We start from the raw sequence: 24476 nt of genomic DNA, 5'->3' as shown, positions 1-24476 counted from the left end.
TAGTTGAGGGCCAGATTTGTGAGGAGGAGCATCGTTTGGGTGGATTATGGCTGCTAATTAATCTAACTCTGTAGGTAGGAAAAAAATTAGAATGTTCTAAATCTGGGGGTTCACAAATGCGCCTTTATGGACTTCATGGCAGCATTTATTTGTGAGTACATTTGTGTGCTTGCGCGGTGTTTCATAGACTGCAGCGCATGGCTCTGTGCACATAGCATCACTGTGGAAACAGTGCTTGGAACCATAAAGAAGTATGCGAGTTCTGATGGAAGATGAGGATTTGTCCTTCTTTTGTTCCCTCCATTTCTATGTTATGGCTTAAGGAACTGGCAATTAAAGAAATGCCCGCATGTGTAATAACCATGTTGTGTTAAAGGGAATATACTGTGGCAGTAAAAAGTGTCACTGAGAAAGAGAGCAGCAGGCAGATAAATGACAGTCTTGTTCACCTCGGTCAATGCAGCTAAGCCAAAGCAGGATTGGTCAAAAACAGGCTGAGGAAGAGAAGTGCAAAGGAGGGACCCCAGTGACTCCAGAGATTGGCTGTCATCTTCTGTTGTTTCTGTGCCTTACAGTAGCTGTTATCAGTAGCTCAGGAAGTGACTGCTGGGATACAGATAGAACTTGGTGCTGCTGATAAGGAATTGAAATGATTGGAATGCCTGCTGTAGTGTGAGATAAGATGAAATGCCGTGTTTATCTTGCAGGCAGAATTCTAACAAGATCCAGGGAGGGTGTGCGGCTTTATTCAGTGAAAGGTTTTGGGCTACCTGGGTGACCACTGGACAAGCCAAGCAGGATGGGAACTCTGTATCAAGAGTCCTCCATGCACAGATCCCTTCGTTTGAGCATGGGAGGCTTTTGTGTTTCTGATTACATAAAGAGATTTACGGTAAGGGATTCCTTAGTGCTTTGTTGTGAGCTCCAGCTAACTAGTGCTGTGTTGGTTTCTGTGCCTTTTGTAATGTGCTCTCTGTGTGTGTTTGGTGTTCTTGGCTAGTTTGTGTGGTCTGTTTGCCTGTGAAACACCTGCCAGTGTGTCAAGGAGATGTTTCTGAAATGATGACTGCAGGCCTTGCCTTTGGAAGTAATTGTGTTTTTTGTGAGAGCCCAGGCACATTTAAACTTTTATTCTTAGTGCTATATTTGTAGCCCAGTGTGACAGACTGTTGTTCCGGTTCTGTGGAGGGTTGGCTGTGACAGCTTTTTGCTGTAGTTATTGTGTTGTCAGAGATTCATATTCATTGTGTTGATTTCCCTTTCTGTAAAACTAGTGATAATGGTGTTTCTCTTCTGAAAACATGTTAAGCTCCACAGGTAAAAGCTATCTTGGATTTAGTTTGATTATTGTTTTTGTTTGGTTGTTTGTTTGTTTTCCTAGTCCTCAGTGGGCTAAGAATCAAAAATACCTTTGTTTTGGATATCTTGCACTGGATTACACCACACTGGCCAGTTTACCAAACTCATGCTTATCGCTTGAAAAATCATTCTTTGTTCTATTGACAAAGACAGTACTCGAATTCATCTTTGAAGGATACAGCCAGCAAAGAAGCATATAAGAATAAACAGCGCTTTGTACATGCGTGCAGTTCTTGCTAAAGCTGGTGAAAACTGCTCTAATCTGTAAACTCAGTGTTAATCCCGGCGAACACTCGCTTCTCCCATGTAGACTAGCAGCCTCTTAAGTCGGGTTTGAGCCTGTTCCAGTAGGAGCTGATGAGTGTGCGTACGCTTCAGACTCTGGTGGTTGCAGTGTTGAACCTGGTGTTTTGTCTGTGTCCACTACCTCTGAGTCCATAACTCTTAGCAGGTTACGTGCAGGCTGTTACGAAGAGCTAGCAGAAAGATGGGCAGGATGGAAAAAGTCCTGAGGGAAGTCATAAGCCATTTTAAAGGATTGGGACTTCTGGAGAAATACACAGTTGGAAAATTTCTGAGCATCTTGGTTGGTACTGCTGGCTTCCCAGGCTTTGTGGGAACTTGAGAGGAAGATGTGATGCACTCCAGTTTGAATTCTGCACCAGTAAGCTCTTTGCTGCAGGCTGTGGAGAAGTGGGAGAGGGAATCCTTACCACCACACTGGGAAATACAACTGACTCCCACTCTTCTGGCTCAAGTGAGTAAAAGTTTAGTGGCTGCTTTTTAAAAAAAAAAAAAGGAAAAAAAGTCCACAAGAATGAAAATTGAAAGTAACGAGGCAGCTCCTTAAAGTAGTTTCTGAGGTTAATAGACCTGGTGGTGAGAATAAATTGTAGGGGGTCACGTGAGTGACTGTGGGTGGACAGCAGGTGCTTTCCTGTCCTCCAAGAGGCAAAGAAACCTGGAGGAAGTACTTGAAGGTTCTGGTTAAGCCATGTGGGCAAATGGTAAAACAGTGTTATCTGGACAGCTCATCACTTTGATGTAGATGAAATGTAATAATTGATCTGTTTGGCTCTGCTGTCAGCTGCTTGGCGGAGCTGCATTACAATACGACACCTGATCTCAAATTCATTAAACTATCCTGAGCTGTGCTGCTGCCTGGGTGCATTAAACTTGGACTCAGTTATTTGCAGAAGAGTAAAATAGAGGGGGGGGCAAGAAATAGAGAGTTTAATAACCTACTCTGTTAAGTTTTCTGTCACTAAATATATAGGAAAAGAAAAAAGTGTTTATATACTGATAAGATTCAGCTGCTGTGGTGCTACAGGAACAGTGTGTTCTTGCGAGCTAGGCAGTATTGAGGTGCATCATGCCAGGGTCACCGGAGGAGACCAGTCATGCTCTGTGGACTCTTCTGTGAGGTGGATTTCTGCCAGCAGCCAACATTAATGTTGTGTTGGATGTTGGGTGCTTGGCCTTCTAAAGCAGTTGGGGGCCAGTCCCGGTACTCTGCCGTATGTGGCAGATGGGCATCCTTTGTCCTATCTCAGCAGGAGACCCAGCTACTGGACTGACAAACTTACCCAGGCTCTATGGCATGTCTCACCCTTGGAAGTTATTCCTCTAAATTGGTGCCGATGCCTGTTTCAGTGCTTGCCATTTGTCATGAGAAGTGGGCTCTTACTGCACCATTACCCTGTGGATGTGATTTATCACCTTAATGTGCCTAGGAAACATCTGTTCATGAGAAATTACTCACTGTTGTAGGGCCAAGTTCTTCAAAAGTTTGGGTAACCTAAGAAAATTCAATGACCCTTCCATTTGCTGGGGAGGGGGAAAACTAAGAAGTGTATGTTAATAAGCTGTAGTAATTGAGTGTAGATGAAGTAGGTTTTCAGTGTAACTTGGAAAAACTTGACAGCTGGTTTCTAAATATGTAAAGGATATTTATTAGTATTTTTGACTGACTAGTTTTTAGCAGATGTAGCTCAGTTGTTTTACATTTACCTACTATTTTTCTCCTTTTGCAAGCTCCTGATGTGTTACAATACTGAGCTCTTCACCTTCCTAGAGCTGTGTTGCATTGCAACCATTGCAAACATCTCCCAAAGCCCCCAGGTTCTCTATAGACCTTTGGCTTTGTTCTGGCCTTTTAAAAGGTTATTTTTTCATTACCTACATGCTTTCAGCTATCTCCAGTTTTACTGTGGCTTTGGAAGCAATGCAATGATCTAATGAGATGATCTGTTGGAGCAGCTGGTTTTAACCTCTCTGACATTTCTCATTTGGGACATAAGCCTCTGCTGTCACTCTAGTACATGCTGTAGAGTTTTGTACTGTTTTTTCGCTCTTCACCCCATCTTTGTGTTTGTTTCTTCCTTTGGGTCAGAGCTAGCAAGGAGGGATCATCACTGCACTGCCACATCATAGCTGCTTTGTGTTGAATGTGGATTTTTATCTTGTTTTCTGATGTCTGGGAGAGTGTGAGGGGTTGAAGCCAAACGGCAATGATCTCCTTTCCCCCTTGAGAACAGAAGTGTCTTTGGCATCATCCGTTCAAGGTCACTTGCAGTTTTGGTTCTCCAGCATTCATATTCCTCTTCCCTGGCACTTCAGAGATACTTGATAGCTTGGAGGCATTTTAAAGGTATCCTTGATCTTTATTTCAGTTCAGCTCTTGATGGAGGCAGTTGCCTGTGAATCCCAGGTCACAGTGCTCTTCTTTTTTCTTTTTTTTTTTTCTGGTTATCTGGAAGAAACAAGTAGGTTGAAGCTACATCCAGACTGTGACGGATTGCTCACCGGTTCATTGATGACATGGGGTGACCAAGTAGATTGGTGCAGTCTGCAAAGGTGCTGTTAGAGATTCGCAGGTGTTTGTTGGCCTTATGGTGCTTCAGGTTTTTGGGTGTAGTTTGGGGAGTTCTGAAGATGAGGCATCACCTGTTGCTGTATGTAGGTGCAAAATGTTGTCATAAGCACTAGCTCCTCCCAAAGGAAAAGCGAGTTTGATAAGCTATTAAATTTGTTACGATAGCTACTTTTTTGTGGTGTTTAAAGATGCATAAACCATGATCTGCAATGTGGATTCAGGAAACTTAGGATTTGTCTCTTATTCTTTTTGTGAGTGTTGAGAGGCTTCAGGCTGCCAGTGGAGCTGAACGTGCTCTTCAGGCACCTCCAGCAGAAGGCAGACATTTGGCACTAAATCAATGTTCTGAACAAAAATTGCTTTCTATTGTAATTCAAAGCAAAACTAATAAGATTTTTTGCCAGAATTTGAGCATATTATCATCCTGAAGACAAAATAACTGGTTAGATCCACTGAGGCTGTTTTTTCTTTGTGTGTGCTTATCAGAATTTTAAAAAGTGAGGGGAGAAGGAAATGATTAAAAAAAAAAAAAGACAAGAAAAGAAAAACTGGCCTTAACTTTGTGACAGATGTTTCAAACTTCTCACTACGGCCGAGGGATGCCCGCCCCTTCTCTGTCCTTTATCCCAGCCATAATTTTGCAGTTGCTTAAGCACCTGCAGTCCAGTGTACGCAGTGTTGCAAGTTGAACGGCTGCACCTGAGCAGGAGGTGGCTTGGGCTGTGTCTTCTCTGTGTGTTGCTCGAACACCATGGGCAAGGAATGTTTGCTGCAGGTAGTGAGAATTCTCCATAGTGCTGTATCCTGCACATTGCACAGTGCACTGTGTGAGCAGGTATTGGGTGATGAAATCTCTTCCATACAGCAGGAATACACAATGCGTGTGGAAGGAAGAGGAGATGGTTTGTGCCTCTTGAGCTGCAGTCAGGCAAGGCTGCTTCTGGAAACTAACGTAAACTCAGAGATTTCCTTTCTGTTTCTGTGAAATTTGCTGCCCCCTGCAGCAGCAGTCGAAGGGGACCTGGGAGAGCTTGGTGTGGTTAGTTGACAGTGTCACGTCCAGCATGGGACACATGGTGTCGTCTCTTGGTGGTGCAGTTTGTCCCTTGTGGAAGAGGACTGACCCTCAGTCTGCGCTGTATTGTGAGAGCACATTCGTGTTTGTAAAGTATTTAGAGCTGTGGCAGCGGGACGGTACCAGTGTAGAGCAACTGTCTTTCTGTTCTCTTGCGACCAGCTGTCATTTTTATAGTAGACATGCTGTGATACAAGAGTGACAGCAATTCAGCAACAAATCCTCTCAATGCGATTTATGGCTTAATAATCTTGTTGCTAACAATTGGACTAATTCTGCTGTGCCTTCATGAAGACTTTTTTTTCACTCTGTTCCCTTTCATAGCCTGGGAGAAAGATGTTAATTTTAGAAGTTTCAGTTGACAGAGACATGCTGGTGCTAGATACACATTTCAGATCCTTGTCATTGTACTCTATTTTTACATTCAAGTGCCAGCCAAGCTAAAGAGCACAGCCTGTGTCTATGCTGGGTGCTTTGTTTCTGTGCTACAAAACTCAGTTTTTAAAGAATTCAAGGCCACCAAAGTTACTTGTGTAGTTTTCCTATTTAATGACAAGAAATGCTCTACCACGTTCTTTTCATTATCACAGAACTAAGCCAGGTCATAAAAACAATCCTCCTCCCTCCAGAGGTCTGCTTGTGCGCTGGCAGTTGTTAAGATGCTTGCCTATCAACAGCCACTCGAGAAAGAATTCTAAATGGCTTTTTGACGTCAAGGAGTCCCAAGAAAACACAGTTTGGTGCCAAATTACGTCCATCATTGGCAGCATGCAGTAAGAAACAGATAAGGGAGAAATAAATCTTTTGTGCGGTAGCCACCTCATGATCTGCTCTGGTGACTGCGGTACGTGAGAGTGTACTGGAGGAAAAGCTGAAGAAGATGAAGTTTCAACCCCTCATTTTCTAATTTATGACTAATGAAAAGCCTGCCTAATCTAGCTGACAACCTGCTGTCTGGACAGAATGTTTGCGGGTGGCTTGGATCTTGCAGAGGGAAATGCCCTGGCCAAGTTACAGCCTACAAAAGCGAACACTTTGAGTATGATGGACAAAAAACTGAGTCTCTTGAATGAAAAAATGGACAAACTGTTGCATTTCCAAGAAGATCTAACAGGCAAACTGCAGCGAGTTAACAAAGGCACTGATGATGTAGAAAAAGGCATTACCAAGCTAACAGTATCCCAAGCAGCTTCTGACGAGACAGATGCGATGAAAAAGGGCCTAAAGGTGTCGGATGGTGCTCACCAGGCTGATGTCCTGAGCATCTGCTCTGAAGTGTTGAAACTGATAAAAGCTGCCCAGGTAGATGCCTCGAAGCATAGGGAGAAGCTGGCAAAGATAGAGAGAAGGGTTGATACGCTGGATAAAGTTATCACATTTGTGGGAGAAGTATTAAAAAACTCTAAAGTAGTGGATTTTATTCTTAAAGGTATTGTGCCCTGGAAGAAGGGGAGTCTGCTGGAAGTCCTTGATGAGGTTGGTTTTGTTCTTCATATTTTTCTTTATGACCTAGCAGGGCTTTGGGATCCCCTCACATAATGTGTAGTTCGGGTTCTTTTCAGTATTGCTGTTCAGGTGACTGCTGTGACCTTTGAACTGCAAACCTCTTAAGGCAGAGACTGAGGCTGAAGAAGTGCCTGGCACTCTTATGTCTGAGGTTCCAAGTGTGCCAGGCAATCCTGTAACAAGCGAGGAGTAGATTGCTACTGGGAAAGAGAATTCAACCTCTGCCAGTGCTCGAAGATCGGTTGTGTCAAATTAATGACTGGGTAGAGGCCCCACTGAAAAGGAGGAGTAACATACTGGAAGCATTTTTTGTTTCAAGAAGCATCTATTTTCTTGTTTGATTGGGAAATCTGAACGCCAGGCCAGTTACTAAAACCTGGGCTGACTTACAGTCATATCACTGAGCAGACTGATGCAATGTTAGACATCTGAGTTGTCGTTAGCTGAATCTTTACGATGAACTTGTGACTTCACCTACTCCATTGATGATGTTCACTCCTCATATAAATTTCTTCTTGTGTTTGCAAGTTCTTAGACATCAGCTCCTATGCACTTTATAATCACTGATGACGGTGAGGGAAGAACAGGCAAGACTAATATGTAGTTGTGGTGTTTTGGAATAGGTTAACCTTGGTTTTATAAGTTCCAGGCATCTGGAATTAGTTTTAGCTATCGGGAGTTCTCAGTTCTCACAACGGCTTTTATCCCAGACTAGAGAAGGGGGGAACTGCAAGAGCCAGAATTAGGTTTATTTGTTCCAGGAATCTCCTTGTATCTACAGGTTTGATTACAGTAAGGAGGACTTGACTCAGGTGCAACTGTCCCTTTGTATCTTAATCTAAATGTTTTTCACCAAAACTGTAAGATGTTTTGTTGGAAGGAACCTAAGCTTCTCAAGAACAGGGCAATGCTTGCATCCCTTTTTGGGCTTCCAAGCGCTCTCCTGGTCTCCCTTTTTCAGGGCCAGGGTCTGACAAGTGTTAGGAGACAGGAGAATTTATGAAGAGTTTTTCCATTAGTATTGAGAACAATAAATCCTACACTAGGTATCAGTCTTAACTCTGGATAGAGATGAAGCTTGTACTTGCTTGCAGTTCCAGTTTCAGTTCTATGGATTTTTTGAGAAATAGAAAAGTTTGATACATTTTGGTTAAAGCTGCATCACTGGAAGTTACTCCCTGCCATTGCTGCCAAAGGCCTGGAGACGGACAGTGTCCTCTGCAGGATTCATGCCTGAACTGAACTGGCAGCGCAGTGTGTCAGTAGCCGGGGGAGATGAGCCTAAAGATGATTAACTTTGTTGCCAGATTGTCCATTTCTGTATGAAAAGAGCAGTAGGGAGGGATGTAAATAAAGGGAGGTGATGGGAGGGACACTGGGGAAATGTTCCACATGGACTGTTGGGATTGTCAGGAGCCGCTAGCTCTGCATCCTCGTGGATGTTCTCAGAGTGGCTCTCAAAGTGGAGATAAAAGGAGGTCAGAGCTTCAAGTTTTATGGATAGGCAGACGGGAGGCCAAGGGGTAGTATGACCATTCTTTTGTATTTCTGGTCATGAACAACTTCTGAAACTGGAGCATGAGCTCAGTTGTGAAACCTCAATATACATCCATACGTTGATCCCAGGCTGTCAAGTGGATTTGAATTGGTGAGGCAGCGTATGTAGTTGACCTGGCTGTGGTCATGTGGAGTAGAGCAAGGATGGGTTTTAAACAAATCAGCTTGTGCTGAGCTGCATCCTAACTTTGGTGTGGTTTTCACAGCCTCTTTTCAACAGCAGCATTGACGAATCCAAAGAGCTCCACAGTGGCACAGGGGTTGCGGCACAAAAAGAATTTGCTACCTGCCTGTTTCTTCTCTCCAGCTTTGCTGTTTTGGAGCAGTGTTGCTGCTTATCGCGGAGCTGGCTCAGCACAAGGTTACCCAGTATGGGGATGGAAGTGAAGCGGTTTGTTGATGGCACGGCAGCATTCCAGGGATGCCATGGGAATGCCTGTGGAAGAGGTTTTGTGTCAGTTAATAGAATAGGGTTGGAGTCAGATTAATAGAAGACTATGAACTGAGCTTCATAGGATCCAAACTTCTAACTTCTTACTTAAAAAACAGACAGATGGGAAAACCTGCCAGCAGTAAAGAGTTGCTTATCCAAGGCTTTCTTTGCACGTAGGATTTTGCAAGAATAATGTTCCCTCTGGTCATTGTTGCAGGTTTGCTTAGAGCTGTAATAAAAATGGTAATGATTTTGTACTACTTCTACTCTTGGTGTTTTATTTTGGGAACGGGGAGGCTCTGCTATGGAACCTGAATGGTTGGAGCATAAAACCCTTAATTGCTTTACTAACACGAAGGGGCTGATTTATAGGAATCTCTTAATCCATGTAATCTGCAGAAATATTTTGTTTCTTATTTACTTGTACAAATACAGATAGGAGGCTACTTATCACTAGATTTTAACTTTATGCCAAACAAGAAATATGTTACACCTCTTCCTATTTTTGTGTAATGGTTTTTTGCTAAATATTAGTTATTTAATTTGATTTCAAATGTATTGCTGTGCGAAGTGTTCAGTGATGCTATTAGAAAATATCCCTCCTCTGTGCTTTCTTGATTGGAGGAAGAAATTTGGTTAAAAATAAGTCTCTTCCTAGAAGAAAATAATCCTGTTTTTAACTATGGCAAAGGAGATGCATGTAATGTCACAGCACTGGTTATCTTTCAGTCTTGTGCCGTCTTGGTTCAGAAGAATGCCCACCTGCAAAAGTGGGGGAAGATTGGAAGAAGGGAGGAGGCACAGCAATAACTAAAAATTCACAACAGCAGAGGTGTTATTGTCCATTTAGAGTCTGAATACCTACATAGCTAGAGGAACTTGGTAGGAAATAATTACTCTTAGCTTTAACTTATTTTTGTGTTACCCTCTCATTTGTAGGCGAAAGATAAGCCTGAGGAGAGTGGTGCGAAACCTAAGCATGTACTTAGTAACAGAGGAACCCAAACCGAAAGCAAGAAGCTTCTGGAAGGTATGTATCATTCCAGGCACGCTACAGACGCTAGAATGTTGAGCAGATGAAATGGAAGTTAATAGCCTGCTGTTTCCCACTGCCTGAAGTACTCAGCTGTAACTGAGTAACTTTGTCCACCAGTACAGGGAAATGGAGCTCTCCTTACCTCCTGTGCAGGATCAAACCCCACAAAATGCTAGAAGACCAAGAAATGAAAAGCAGCACCTTTGGCTGCTCGTCTTTTTTGCTTTGGAATTAATGAGCTGAATTAAGAGAACAGCACTTGTTTGGAGACACCACTACAGCATTGGTGACATAGCAAACCTCATACCTTGTTTTTTCCTCTAACACATCTAAACGAGCCCTCCTTCCCCTACACCTCTGAAAAGGGACATGTTGACATTGGGAAGATCAGCAAGATTTGTCGCCCTGTCAGGGCTGGACTCCTGTTTAGGATGCAACTTTCAGGACATTGCCCTGTTGTGTCTGTTGCTGCCAGCAGAGCAGTTAAACCTCTGAAGAAACCATGACCGTTGGTAGTGGCAGTCTTGAGGCTGCAGCTGTAATGAGCGTAAATGTTTGTGGGGGGTTCTTGCTGCCTTTTCAGATGTTTGTAACTGTATAGGTGTTTTCAAATGGTGTGTTACTTTATTCCCTCTCTGTTTTGCTGTCACCTTTGTCAAGGATAGTTTGTTACTGGCTTATTTTTTTTCAGAGAAAAAAAGTGGGCAAAACCTGGATGAAAACAAGGGAGCATATGAGAAGGTGGATGCTTCTAGTGCTGTAGCACACAAAGCTGACTCCAAACCCCAAGTGAAAGAGAGGAGGGTGCAGCAGCAAGCAGCAGAAGGTGCTGGCAAAACACACAGCTCTAAGAGCTGTCAGCAGCAAAAGGACATTGGTGTCAAAGCTTTGAATCAACACAACGGTCTTCCCTTTGTAAATCAAGATCATGTAGGCAACCAAAATGTTCCTGCTAAAGCACACGGTATGGACAGGGTCCCCTGCCCAGAGGGGTGCCACGTCCAGCCTGTTCAGCAGCAGCTTGGAGAGAATGAAAACAAACCTCCACTGTCAAGTGTGGCATCCCAGGAAGCTGTGCCCTCCACATCCCAGGCTGTATCTGACACGGGGTGTGAAGTGACATGTACCAGGTAACAGCCTTGTCAGTCACGTCTTCTGTGGTCTGAAACTGTTCCATGGGTTACAAGTAAAACGAGGAAGGCCAGGTCATTGAAGGAGGCAGCTCCTGCCAAGGCATGATCCAGGCAAAAACAGCCGAGCTAGGGGCAGAGTAGTGAGACCTTGCCCATGGAGAAGGCAAAGAGCTCAGGGGAGCAAGGGCCCTGTGTAAGCTTTTATGAAGCCCCAGAGCAGAAGGGCTGGATGTGTGGGACACTTTGTATGTTAGGGGCTTCTGTGTATTAGAGATGGGAAGGTGACTGCCCTAGGATAGCTCAAGTAGCTGGACATTTGTAAACCACTTGCTCCTTTCCAGCTCCTCTGTTTCTGTAACGGGGGGGGGGGTGAATGGGATTTCAGCTATTTACTGGTACCTGACAAACACAAACAACTTTTTCTGTGCTGTCTTCAGTGTTTTTGTGTGCTTTTTTTATGCCTTGGTCACCTAAAGATATGACCAGATTGTTCATTTATTAATCTCTACTAGCCCCATGTCTGTCTTTCTAATCTATCTTCCCCCATGTCAGTGTTTTGTAATGTTTTTCATAGTCTCTTTCCTTTTGAATTTAGGATTTGATTTTAATTCCATTTATCTAAATTAAAAAAGCACATGAACACAAAAAACCCCCAAAACCAAACCAGTAAAACCTCACAACCAGAAAGCCCTACCGACCAAACTCCTAGAGATGGAAATTGTGTGGTACATTTTAACTGCCGTGCCTCTCTGTCTAGGCTGCTGCATATGAAGTTGTTTTGTGTATGTAGGGGTGGTAGACATGCTCATGCACACATTTCTATCTGTGCGTTACTTTGTATGGAGTTTCTCAGTCTTCTGTGTGTGCAAATGGGCATCTGAAGCCCAGACAAGGGTGTGGCATTGTGTGTGTGTCCTTTCATTTGAAAACTTTGAGTGTGTAGTGGTACTTGTGAATACAGGGTGGATGCTTCTGACATCTGTGCCATGGATAAGTGTCTGCTGGGACTACAGGACTCTAGAAAAGCGAATGAAGAATAAATTAGTGAATGCCTGAAAATTGTCCCAATGTTGGCAGCTCAAGTCCGTATCGCAGCGTGAGGGTGCTGAAAATGAGAAACGTCAGACTCCTTTTATGCAAAAGTGGAAGCATTTTCTTTTATAACATCTTTTGTAATAAGGTCACTGCACTGAAAGAGGCAATAACTTTGGGGAAAATGAGCTGTGTTCTCTCCTAGACACCATAAATTTTTCTTGTATAGAATCTACTTTACAGCTTCACAGGTTTCAGTTCAGCCTCACTGAAATCAGACTGTGCTCCTGACAGCTGAAGCGGTAACACCTCATTAAAAAAAACATGCCTGTCTTTGATAGATTCTAGGAGCACAAGCTTGTGTTTAACCCATATTCTTATTAGGAAACACAACAGAAAAAAAAATTACGAAACTTTTCCAGTAGCTAGAATGACAAAAAAAATAGTGTTAATGGAGTGAGAAAATGCATGAAAGGTACGTGCTTAGCAGAAAGCTGGGGTCAGAGTGCTGTCACGTCAGGAGGCACAGAGATGTCTGACTGTGCAGGTCAGCCAGCTGGAAGAGGACTGGGATGAATACAAACCTTTGGGTTTGTAGAGCCCTCTGTGCAGTCAGCTGTTCTGATAATCAGCCTGTGATTTGGGAAGGCCATTGCCGCTCCGTCTCTGCCCAGAGGAGTGGGATTTTATTCAACCAGTTGTAATAGTGGCAAAAAGTGGGTGAGCTTTCAAAGGCAAGATTAACACTTTGCGATGTGAGACATTGTGTTCAGCAAAGGGAGGCATGTGCACAGGTGAGGACGCAGAAGCATCAGCATACTCTCTGGTGCTCTTCCCTTAGTGTAGTATTTCCTAAGAGGATCAAGACAGTTAGATTTCTCTAATAGTGTATAAATACGCGGTTTTGGCAGTTTCTAGATTTTCCTTCCCTCACAAAGCTACAAAAGCAAGGCCAGTTCTGTGCGTCAAACATCTGCTGTTTGCTCTGCAGGGTGTCCGTCAACACACATGTAAATGAGGTAAAAGAAAAGATTGAGAGGACCAAGGAAGGAAACTTAAAGGATCAGAGGTGTAAAGGTCCCAAAGTAAAATCCCCATCCTCCACACCAGCGGAAGTGCAAGGAGCTGAACAGCTGCCTGACAAATTAAAACTTAAACCGAGTCCTAGAAACGTCAGCTCGGAGCCAGACCAAGAGGTGAAAGGGGACAATAAGCAAAATGAACCTGCACCTCCAGCAGGGAAGCAGCAGCCATTACTGAGCAAGCCTGAACCAGGAAAGAAGGCTGAAGAGAAATCGGAATTAAAAGGCAAGGCCGTAACCTCACCGAACACCTTTGCGAAGGAGCCTACGAAAGATGTGAGGGTAGAAGTGAAAGTCCACCAAGAAACAGCAAAAGCAGAAGAATCCCAGATGGATAACAACTCCCAGAGGAAAGAGTGTGAGTCTGCACCTGCAGGGCAAAGTGGAAGTGTTGCCCGGCCCTGTGCAGGGGTGGCACCAGAGAAGACCGAGTCACTGGGAGCCAGCAAAGAGCTTCCCAGACAGGATGAAGCCATCATTGGTAAGTTGCTCGTGGTTACTCTTGGAAATGCTCACATCCAGATTTTTGGGCTGTTTTATACACAACATGCACAATATGTGCATGAAATATATAAGATACATAGTTGAGCAGTGCACAGCAGACCATGTGCTTCTCACAGGTCAAGAGGATGTGCCTAAATGCCACGGGTACCTTTGATTGTAAATAACCAGTGAATTAACACCTGTACAAATTCTTTTAATAGTAATTTTCCTTTTTAAGTGTATTTTGAGAAAAAAAAAATCTTTTAAAATAAAATTGGGCAAAGTCTGTGTGTGATCAGAGGCATGAGTAACTTTGAAAAAGTCCATTTTCTTTGGACTAAGCATTTATTCCTTGGGATGGAGCATGCAAACCAGGTATGCTTTAGGAGCTACGGGCTGGAGGTCCAGAGAGCAGCAGAATACCGCAGGGAGAGTGTCTTGCTGTGGTGATGGTTGTGCTGTTGCCATAGATCTCTTCTTGGTTACCATGAGCACAGCTGGTTGCGTTGTTTCAGAGTGTGCTCTCTCCTGGCAGCACAAGTGTGTGCGTGCTCCAGAATGTGTGTACACGGGTAGGTGTCCCGACCTGGATGTGACTCTCAGCACGCGGCGAGCCAAGTACATGTCGAATGGCAGCCTAAGGTATCTGGAGTTAAATGTGTGTAAAACTGCTCTGAATGGGGAACACCAAGAGTGGGTTTATGGATGAGTTACCCAAGACAAATTGGGACACTTAAGTGTATCCCATTTAACTGATTTGAGCTTCCTAGAAATGGATTAAACTGAATAGTTGTAATGTTAGTGGTTGCAACTCTGACTTGGACATCATCTGCAAAAATGTTTCTGCTAGGAGAAGCTTCCTGATTCTGCCCAGAATCATCATCGTTGATCGGTGCTCTGCATGTGCATGGGGCTTTCCAGCTGCTGTAGAAAGTTTAAAACAAGATTGAGTATTATTTTTTCAAATTTCCAGGTATTTTTAGGTGATCTCTTCTGTTAATGCATAAACTGAGATGTTGATCTCCTAAAGGTGTCCACTGGGTATCGTGTTAAAAAACAGGGCTGAGATTCAAGAGGTGGGATCCTTTTCTCAGCTCTGGGCCTTTACTCCTTGTCTGTAAAAGGCTGTGAGTACAAAGCCTTCATTTGAGCAACAGAGACTTGGGGTATTTTCAACACCTCCAACCTTACCCCTGGCTAAGATACAGTCAGTGTTTTACTTGCGTGCCACTCTAAAAATAGTGAAGGAATTGCATGCTTAGTGTTATCCAGATGCTTCCGTGCTTTTCTGAATTCCAGTGGATGAAAAGTGGTGTGGCAGAAGGATGCGAAGCAAAGAGAAAAGATGGGAGTGAGGCTTGCATGCTTTGCACTGAAGTTCTGGTTTGGGTGTCTGCACGAACAGCTTGTTGGGTTTGTGTTGTCTTCGTGCTCCTCCCTTGGAGCTCCACAGCTGCTGCATCAGCAACGCCTGGCTGAGAACTTGGGAACAGCCGTACTGAAGGTGGAGGCAGTGCAACAGTAGGGCTTTGTGGAGCAGTGGATCCTGTGAACACGAAAGGCAGTGGGGACTTCTCATTACACCTGGCAAACACAACAGGGTGATGTTCATGTCCTATGGAGTCGAAACATTGCTGTGAGGGAGCCAAACCTGAGGGCAGCGATGTCTGTCTGCAGAAACAGCTCCCTGACCAGCTTGTCTCCTGTCTAGATGACAGTCCTTCTCCTCCAGCTCCTTTCGAGCATCGTATCGTGAGTGTCAAGCAAACGGAGATGTCAACCTGCTTCTCGGTGTGTCGTCATGAAGTACTGGGGGGGTAAGTGTCCTGTCCCTGATGCTGCTCGACTGGCAGTGGCTAAGGCGTGGAGAGATGCCGTTAGCTGGAGCTCTCTTCTTAGGTGGCTCCAAGGTGTACATGGGTGAGGCATATGCAAGCTCGCTGCAGCCACAGTGAGCAGGTTCATCCCTGAGACCTTTTGGGCTGTCAGAGTTGCTGGGTTCCTCGTGTCAACTTTCTGTTGGTTTGGGGAGTGGGAGGCATCCCGTAGATCACAGCATTCTGCCTTGAGTCCATTTTCAGATGCCTGGTGGTGAACTTGGATGATGTTTTTCTGCATTTGTGGTAATAATCCTGGTCACAGCTGGTACCTTGTGAAGAACCTGTAACCTTTAGGCAGACAGGTTCACAGCAGTTGGAGTCAGCAAAGCCTGTTAGGTCAGGCAGCTTCCAAAATCTTTTTTCCATGTTGAACTGCTGTAAAGAAAACGAAAGAAGAAGTTATAATTATTTTGAACTTATGTTTAGTTTTCACTTGCAGAAGTCTGCAGCTGCTTCAGCCTTTGTGTTCTTGTATCCTTACTTATCTGACAAGGTTTGATTTACAGGCTGATCCAAGTACAAATATAGCTCAGGGACAATAAGCCTGATGATGCAATAGCAAGAAGATGGTGTTTAGAAATCATCCCAGGGGGCATTGGTGTAGCTGGGTGGCATGGGGGAGAATTCACAAGATGCCAGAAAAGCAGGCTGTGAAGTGGCTACAGTTACTGGCCCTGGAGTCATTTAAAAAGTTATAAGATCAGGACAGAAATACCCTTGTTAATATACCCACGATTGTGGCACTGAAGGACAGCAGGTGGGTACAGTTACAGAATGGAGAAAGAATATTGTCAGGTCACCATACTGCAGTGAAATGCAGTGATACAGAGTGGGATAATGTTTTAATGTAAGCGTCGAACAACTGGCTGGAAAGATAAAACTAATCCTTTGTAAGCTGGGAGAAAGAGGAGATCCGTGCTGCTTGCCACCTGATTCTTTGCTTTGTGCAGCGCTATTTTTACTCGTCGGCAAGAATAGCGGTAGGAGAAGTTTCTGGACGAGCTGTGTTAAGCCAGTTTCCCATCTTGTGCTTGGTATCAACAGGGGACGTTTTGGGCAAGTCCACAAGTGTACGGAAATATCAACTGGCCTCAGCCTGGCAGCTAAAATCATCAAAGTGAAAGGAGCCAAAGAGCGGGTAACTATGTCGCTGTGAGCCTGGCCTTACTGCAGGCACCCAGCACCCTAACACCATGTCCACAACCTGGCCCTCGGAGGCCGCTTGTCGCTGGGCAGCATCAGACGCTGTTGCCTGGGCCCCATCTCACTATTTGTCGTTCCCCATGTTTGTCATTTAACCTCCCATCCCTGTGAGGCCTGTGGCGTGCCTGTTACTGGGTTTTACAAATAACTGTGTTTGAATGTTGGAATTTAAGAAGCAGAACTCGCTTATCTTTTGCTAATGGGTTATTTTTCCAGGAAGAAGTAAAAAATGAAGTCAATATCATGAACCAGTTAAATCATGTGAATCTGATCCAGCTTTATGATGCTTTTGAAGCCAAAAATAACATCACCCTGATCATGGAATAGTAAGTGTAAATTATCTCGGGAATTGTCAGATGTTTGGGATTTCTCGTGTCGCTAAAGGAAACGGGGAATGAGAATTCCAAGATGCAAAGCAGACTTGAGTGGTTTCCCAGCCTAAGACAGAGTTGATTTCACTTTCAGAAGGAAAAAATTACATTTCAAGGGTAATTTCTTCGGGTTACAAATGATACATTTGGCACTTTTATAAGTCTCTTGAAGTCGTTGAGACTGCTGATCGACTTTATGGATGTGTTGTCAGGGCTCTTGCTAAGTTAGAGAGCCCAAGTTCCCAACTTGGAAGTAATGAGAAATGTCAGGGTTTTTACACACTTTTCTGTGTTAAAATTTTAGTCTTGGTGGTGGTGAATTATTTGACCGGATCACGGATGAAAGCTACAACCTGACTGAATTGGATGCGATCCTGTTTACCAAACAGATTTGTGAAGGCGTCCACTACCTGCACCAGCATTACATTCTGCATTTGGATCTGAAGGTCAGTAGCTCGTGCTCAGCGCTCATCAGCGATGCTGTGGTTCGGGCCACCGCAGAGTCTCTCATTACGAGTCATTTCTCATCTCACAGACTCGCGTCATAAAGGAATGGACTTAATTTGGTGGCCACAGTGAGTGGAACTCTAGAGGCTCGTTACAGTTGTTCAGTGTCTGTCTGGTAGCTTGTATAGAGTAGTGAGAAGAACAGGGTCTGTGCTGTTGCCTCTCAAATCAGAAGCTTTTCTTTCTGTGTGGAACTCAACAGTGCCCTGTCGCTGTGAACACCCATGCCAGCCCCTCTTTGTTGAGAAGCGCCTGCGGTCTCCCCTCCGCAGCCCCTGTCCCCTGGTGCCTGTTCAGGCTGGGTAAGCCTCAGCCACCAGACTGCCATTTTATGGCAGAGCCTTCCTGTTCCAAAATGTGTCACCTATGGTGAAATCTAGGAATGTTGTTACACAGAACAAAGTCAAAGTTCTGTATGGGAGGTCCAAACCCAAACCTTTGATTAGTTCAGTTTCCCAATCAGATCCTCGTCTCCCTGACAGGAATAGAAGGAAAAGTACAACACTAAAAATTGTGATTAAGATCTGAGATTTACATGCTGCCTGGATGTCCCTCTTAAACAGCCACACGTTTAACTCCAAATACCCTCTCCTCTTTTCATAGCCTGAAAACATACTATGTGTAAATCGCAGTGGAAACCAGATAAAGATTATTGACTTTGGATTAGCAAGGAGGTAAGAGTTCAGCTATGAGTTTGTTTTAAAAACCAACCCAACCCCACAATCTCTGATCCATCTTTGGTAGTTCTTGTGGGTTTTAATATATTGTGATGGCTCTTAAAGTAACTCTGCTGTGAGGATGAGCTGCTGCAGGCGTGAGGTTTCTGCTGTGTGCATTAATTATCTAATTACTTTTCCCAAATAGCGTTTCTGTTCAGATAAAGCTATACTGCTGTGCTAATTATCTCAGAATTATTCCCCATGTAGAGCTTTGACTCTAGGGACTCTGCGAAGGCTCTCAGACTTCTTGACTGCTGGGTTTTATTGGGCAGGTTCAAGTTGTGGAAATTACCTGCTAAACTCTGTATGTAGACTAGTTCATTGAGGTGGGGTAAGAAACCATCTTTGAGCCACCCCCTGTGAAAGAGGAAACCCTCAGGGAAATATGGACCCATCTCCATCCTTTTACTTTGCTCGCATGTGTTTGTTGAAGGCAGGCTGTGGAAGTGTGGATCAGTCCTCCCAGAATAAAAAGGAATGGTTCCCATTAGTAGAACAGTAACACCAATTTCTTTTCTAAATGCTTTGAGGTTTTGTTCAGTCAAGACCGGGCACATTCATGCAGGTATGTACCTGTATTTATGTATGGAAGTTCTGCCCAAGGGCTTTTTTTCTTGTACAAGTATTTTACAAAACCAGAAATGTTTCTGGCTTATAAAACCCAGAAACAACATCTGCTGCAAAGCACCTCATGGAGCCTGGCAGAGTACCACTCTGTTGAGGAAGCCTCTGCAGGTTTTATTGCCCTTGGTCTTCCTTCTGGCTTTCTAGCAAAGGGGTAGCTCACAGTGGAGTCACGCAAGTCACAGAAAAATTCACCAGTTTATTTTTTTTAAGACCTTAAAGCTGTCCTGACTTCCCCGGTGAGCCTGCTGTGCTCACGTGGCAAACAGCCATGCCTAGGGCTTTACAAAGTGGAGGCACGCTCCCCAGCCTGCCCTCCACAGTGATGTCTCTCTTTCTGGTGAAGGTACAAACCTCGTGAGAAGCTGAAGGTGAATTTTGGAACTCCAGAGTTCCTGGCTCCTGAAGTGGTGAACTATGACTTTGTGTCCTTCCCGACAGACATGTGGAGTGTGGGCGTCATCACATACATGTTGTGAGTAACCCTGGCAGGAGGTGATGGCAGCGAGGGCTCTGCAGGGCAGGAACGTGGCTGTGATTCCTCCCAATTTGTTCTGTTAAAAACCCAGCCTGTAATGCAAGGGCACCTGGCTGTGCAGACAAAGTCTCCAAACAACAAATAACCCTTGGATAAACATGTAAATATTCTTCTCCCTTACCGCCTTATTTAGCAAGGTAAAGTGGGTTAAGTATTTTCTTACTTAGAGAAGTTGTCCAGAGCATGTCAGAATTTTAATTTTCATTGTGTTCTCCAGAACTCAAATTAATTTTCAGACTTGCAATCTGTTTATTTCAGTGGTTTGGTGTGCATCTGCACAGAGAAATTAATGCTGGATGTTAGGCCAGGGGTCTCAAAAATTTCAGTCACAAGGTCGCCGCCTTCTGATGAGCTGACTTTGCATCCCAGGATATTTCACAGATGCTTTCTGGATACATCTCTGGTTTCACTTTGTTAGCCAAAACCCAACTGAATGAAGCAATAAACAATTGGAGCAGTAAATCTGGGCTTAGAGACTAACTGAAAAAAGTATGCTATTGTTCAGAGTTCTGTTTAAGTCAAACCAGATATGGGTATGGGCCTTGATTTAGGAAAGCTCAAATTCCTCTGGATTTCCCAACTGGGAGAGCACTGAAGTCTGTACCTGGATCCCCACTGAATTAATTCCCTTGAGGATCTGTGAACAGTGTTCCTGCATGTAGCTGAGTGAACTGCTGGAGTAACACGTTGTTGCTCCCTGCTGCTGGCTTATCTTGGCAGCGACTGGGAAGTGGAACCCCCATAGCCAAGAGTCCTTCCTCTCCAGAGCAGAGGATTCACAGAAGGGAAAACGCCTCTTGGATGCAATACCTACTCATCTCTGTCCCTCTCTTTCTTTTTCCAAGGCTTAGCGGCCTCTCGCCATTCTTGGGAGAAACCGATGCGGAAACAATGAATTACGTCGTCAACTGCAACTGGGACTTTGATGCAGAAGCTTTTGAGCAGCTGTCAGAGGAAGCTAAAGACTTCATTTCCAGATTACTCGTGAAGGAGAAAAGGTACCTCTGTCTCACTGTGAGGGCAGTAGCACCTGATAAGTGAGCTCCTCCCAGCCAAGCGTTTGGGTTGCAGCCAACAGTGAGAACTTGCTGTGATGTGTGTGCGGTATCTGGGCTTGCTGGGCAGTTCCTCAGTGGCTCAAAAGCCCCTGTGTAAGTGGAAAATATCTGCATACCTTGGTTGAAGAAATCTGTTTTTCTCAGTAGCATCAATGCAGGCAGAACAGAGGAAGTCCGGAGAGATTTGTGGTGTAGGGATCTGTCTTTGGTGTTCCGTCTTGGAGCAAAAGCTCTTACTGTTGTTCCTTTGGATTCACACAAGCCCTGACACAAATGGCAGAAATGATGAACCTGTACAGCTGCTGCTTCAATCAAAGAAAGAAAAATCAACCTACACCCAAACCCTAAAAAGGTGCAATATGCTATTGAATCCTCAGCTCCATCAACCCCAAGCAGACCCCCCATGCACCCATCCCCCTAGAGAGCGCAGGATTTCGTTAGGATCCTTGGCGTATCCGGAAGTGTTTCCACTCACTTGTCCTGGTTCATCGCAGGCGGTTTCTTTATTGGTAATACTGAGCACAGGGCAGAGAAAATGGCAGTGGGGGTAGCTGGGACTTACGTGGCTGATTTCCTCTCCTGCAGCTGCCGGATGAGTGCAACGCAGTGTCTGAAGCACGAGTGGTTGAACAATCTCCCTGCCAAAGCCAAGAAGTCCAAGCTTCGCCTAAAGTCCCAGCTGTTGCTGCAGAGTTACTTGGCTCACAGAAAATGGAAGGTAAATAGACAAAGTCTAGCAAATCTGCCTTGAGAGGGAAAATCAGCTCAACATGGCAGAGCCGTTCATTTCCTTTTTGTACGTAGGCTCTCCTTTGCCCACAGGCTTCTTTCTTGTCAGCACGAGTTTGGGAAGTCTCTTCACTTCTAAATTGAAAGGTTTTTTTTCTCCTGCAGAATGATGTTGCTTCTATTTTTAGCAAGTTTGATTTCAAGATCGGTGTTTGCAAGTTTTCCATTTTTTTCTTTACAAGTTCAGATGCTACTTAGCTTATGTGAAATGTTCCTCCTCCTCATATCAGAGAGATTTTTCCCATGGACAACAGCTGCGTTGTTCTGCTGTCACCATGGAGTAGGGATATGCAGTTTTGTGCCTCCCATTGAAGAGAGAAGTAGTGTGGGAGAGAGAAAGTTAGGCTTAAACCCATCCAGAAAACAGCTTGGGACCTTTCTGATTACCCCATGTGCTTTCAGTACTAAATTTTATATGAAGTGATAGGTAAGGATTTTTATTGGAGTCTCTTTTGGATTATAGATAATCAATCCTGAAAGGTAAACGCAGTGATCTTGTTACAAACAAGGCTGTAGAAATGTGAGGAAAACTCAGTGAGGACCAGGACCTTCCCTTTTGTTGCTGGAGAGCTGCAATTCCTTGCCAGGGAGTTAAACCGGAGGCTTAAGCTTTTTCCAGCTGTGTGGTCGCAAACCTCTGCATTTATAAAATACCGAAATCTAGAACTGTGTGGCTGCACAGTTTGGATCGATGCTGCCAAAGTGCACGGTGCTGGCAGGCTGTTCTGCAACTGCTGGTGGTCCCCTGGCACAGAGCTCTTCTGTGCTGTAGTCGCACAGGGGTGGGTCACGAGAGGTAAACAGGTTTTTATTTGTGCTCTCCCAAGAAGAATCCGTGTCAGCCGCAGGAAAGTTCCTTTACATCAGTTGCAGTCACAGTTGGACTGTTCTGCTTTGTTCACAGAAGCATTTCTATGTGGTGGCTGCTGCAAACAGGCTGAAGAGATTTCAGAGCATGGCTGTGAAGCTTGTGTAAGCTTGTATGAAGCCTCTGCCGCTCCTGGAGATGGATGTGAAACCATAGAAGGGCTCAGCATCTTCAGCAACTTCTACTCCTTCATTTTATAACATAAGGCTTTGGGTCTGTCCTCCTCAGATGTTGTGTGTTAGCGTCAAGGTTCCAGATGTGCCTCGAGGCAGAGGCACTGAAATGATTTCTAATAGCAGAAGCTCCCATGTGTGGTTTTACAAGCTTTCAGTTGCCGTACAGAGTGATGGACAAACAGGACCGTTATGGGGCTGACTTCTCGCTGAAGGCGTTGGCTCTGCAGCGGGCGTGTGTTTGTCCCGTGGAACACCAAGCATGGGATCTCTGGAGACTTTCTTTGTGACTGATGTTGTCAATTTTAGAGCAGTGCCACAACTGTGGCACGGTTTTTCCCTTGGGTGTTTGTTACTTAGAACAAAAGATATCATAAATCCTGTTCTTCTGTAATTTTTTTAAAAAAAAATTTTTGCCTTTAAACATGATAGTGATTCAGTGCAACATCTCAGAGTTGAATGGTTTTAGTTCATTTAGGGTTGTTTTTATTCTATTCTCCTTTAGAAAATAGTCACTGCATAGTTAGAAATAGGAGGAATCCTCGTTTGACACAACTTAAGTCAGTCAGTCTGTTGCTGCATTTTCTTACAGAGTTGAATCGAGCTGAACTGACCAAACTTTTGGAAGGGGAGAGGTGAGACTGCCACAAATTAGAATTGCCTAGTGACTCCTGGGTCTATGCAAGAAGATCTTATGTTGTCCAGAAAAGAGATTCCCAGACATAGATTTTTATGTATTTAAAACTTGTTGTAAGTGCCTCTCACTGGCTGTGACTGCTGCCCTTAATTTAATAAGTTTTAGTTTGAGGCTTTTTTTCTCCTCTCTGATAATGTTAATGAAGTCTGAGAAGCTGATAAGGCGTGATATGCAAAATGGGGTTTATTACTGTTCAGCGGCAGGGAAACAAGGTGCTGCCAGACTCTGCCTGGAGCCCAGTCAGGATGCTGAAGCCCCTTTTTGACTCCACTGCGCTCTTGAACATGAAATGTTTTCCTCACACTGCTGCCTTAGGTGGGATTTTAAACTGTTTCCTGTTGTGTAAAGAGTTGAAGCCACTTACAGTCTCAGCTAAAAGTATAACATTGTTTGAGTTTCTTTCACTCCTGTTCTAGATTCTGCAAAACTCAGTGTGAGCTGGATGGGCTCTTAGGCAAAAGAGAACTAATACTACTAAAAGTAGCTTTCCAGCAAAACCACTGCGAAGCTCCCTTGAATTGGCCAAAGTGTTGGTTGCTCCTGAAGAGGTTTGTCAGACAGACTTACCCTCATTTCGGCATCTGTTCTGCTCTAGTGCTTCTCACTGCACAGTCCCAAATTCTGGATTTTGGCAGCATTTCCAGAACTGAGACAGAGAAGAATTATTGAAATCAAGTGAAATAGTCTTGACCATGTATCACCTTCTGTGAAGGCCCACTTTTGTTCGCTTTCCTTCCACAGTGGTTCTGCATGCTACGTGTTGTTATTTAATTGCTCTGTATATTTCTGAATTAATACTAATAAATTCCATTGAAGTGGAACAAGCCTATTCCTTAATTTTGGTATAAACCCCCACAACAAACCTCAAAGCATCTCTGAGTACATATTAAAAAAACAACTGCTAATGTCTGAGGTTGGATCCTCTCCCGTTCTGAGGACCCTCTGCTGCGTAGTAGATCATACTTTAAGCAGCAGACACTTCATTACAGCTCTTACTCAACACGAGGGTTAAATATCCAGTCAGGCGTTTGTTTGGAGTCCATTCCCTAACAGTTATTGTTACATTTCAGAACTCACCTGGAATGAAATTAGCTCTTGCTAAGTAAAACAGAGACGGCTACAAGTGATTTGGTTGGACTTGATGATCCAGTGGGTCTTTTCCAACCTACTGATTCTGTGATTTCCTTTTCTGCACTAGAAGTCAGAGGGGACGGGACAGCAAGTTTTAATTTTTCAGTTCCTGTGTGTTCCTAACAGACAGATATCTCTTCAGTTCCTTGTTCAGTTCCTAACAGACAGAAATCTCTTCAGTTGGGCAGTAGTTACACTGCCTCTGCAGCCCTAAGGGACATCCCACCACGTCCTGCACAGTTCGCTCTGGGGCTACCCCACAGCTGACGGGACAAACAGAACAGTACATGTGGCAGAGCCGGCCCCAGGCTGCGGTCTGAGGCTGTTCATGGTGCCAGCTGTGGTCG

The 24476-nt window shown here is 44.3% G+C and overlaps 1 protein-coding gene across 4 annotated transcripts; it reads left to right on the top strand.

Annotated features, from left to right (window-relative positions):
• Positions 1-782: 782 nt before the first annotated feature.
• MYLK3 (myosin light chain kinase 3) lies at positions 783-24038 on the top strand. 4 transcript variants are annotated; one of them, XM_069868765.1, is made up of 14 exons: positions 5950-6785; positions 9745-9835; positions 10533-10971; positions 12998-13077; positions 13246-13569; positions 15283-15388; positions 16496-16589; positions 16871-16980; positions 17330-17471; positions 18136-18206; positions 19222-19350; positions 20259-20411; positions 21057-21189; positions 22165-24038. In XM_069868765.1, exons 1-14 carry the CDS (start codon positions 6273-6275, stop codon positions 22234-22236), a joined length of 2457 nt encoding a protein of 818 aa, XP_069724866.1. In that variant the 5' UTR covers positions 5950-6272; the 3' UTR covers positions 22237-24038. The 4 variants fall into 4 exon arrangements, with proteins under 4 accessions (XP_069724867.1, XP_069724865.1, XP_069724866.1 ...); XM_069868766.1 differs by lacking the exon at positions 5950-6785 and adding an exon at positions 783-892 and having other exon boundaries at positions 12998-13569; XM_069868764.1 differs by having other exon boundaries at positions 5940-6785; positions 12998-13569.
• The last annotated feature ends 438 nt before the right edge of the window (positions 24039-24476 follow it).

This window comes from Phaenicophaeus curvirostris, chromosome 14 (assembly GCF_032191515.1).
Source record: "Phaenicophaeus curvirostris isolate KB17595 chromosome 14, BPBGC_Pcur_1.0, whole genome shotgun sequence".
In the NCBI taxonomy this organism is placed as follows: Eukaryota; Metazoa; Chordata; class Aves; order Cuculiformes; family Cuculidae; genus Phaenicophaeus; species Phaenicophaeus curvirostris.
Note: the sequence above shows the minus strand (reverse complement) of the source record. Positions and strands in the feature narration are given on the sequence as shown.

Bases quoted from the DNA above. Each gene is read 5' to 3' on its own strand.
- MYLK3 (XM_069868764.1), top strand. From the start codon at position 6,273: ATGTTTGCGGGTGGCTTGGATCTTGCAGAGGGAAATGCCCTGGCCAAG. The intron at 6,786-9,744 runs GTTGGTTTTGTT...TCTCATTTGTAG, and splicing joins TGCTGGAAGTCCTTGATGAG to GCGAAAGATAAGCCTGAGGA. The intron at 19,351-20,258 runs GTGAGTAACCCT...TCTTTTTCCAAG, and splicing joins GGCGTCATCACATACATGTT to GCTTAGCGGCCTCTCGCCAT.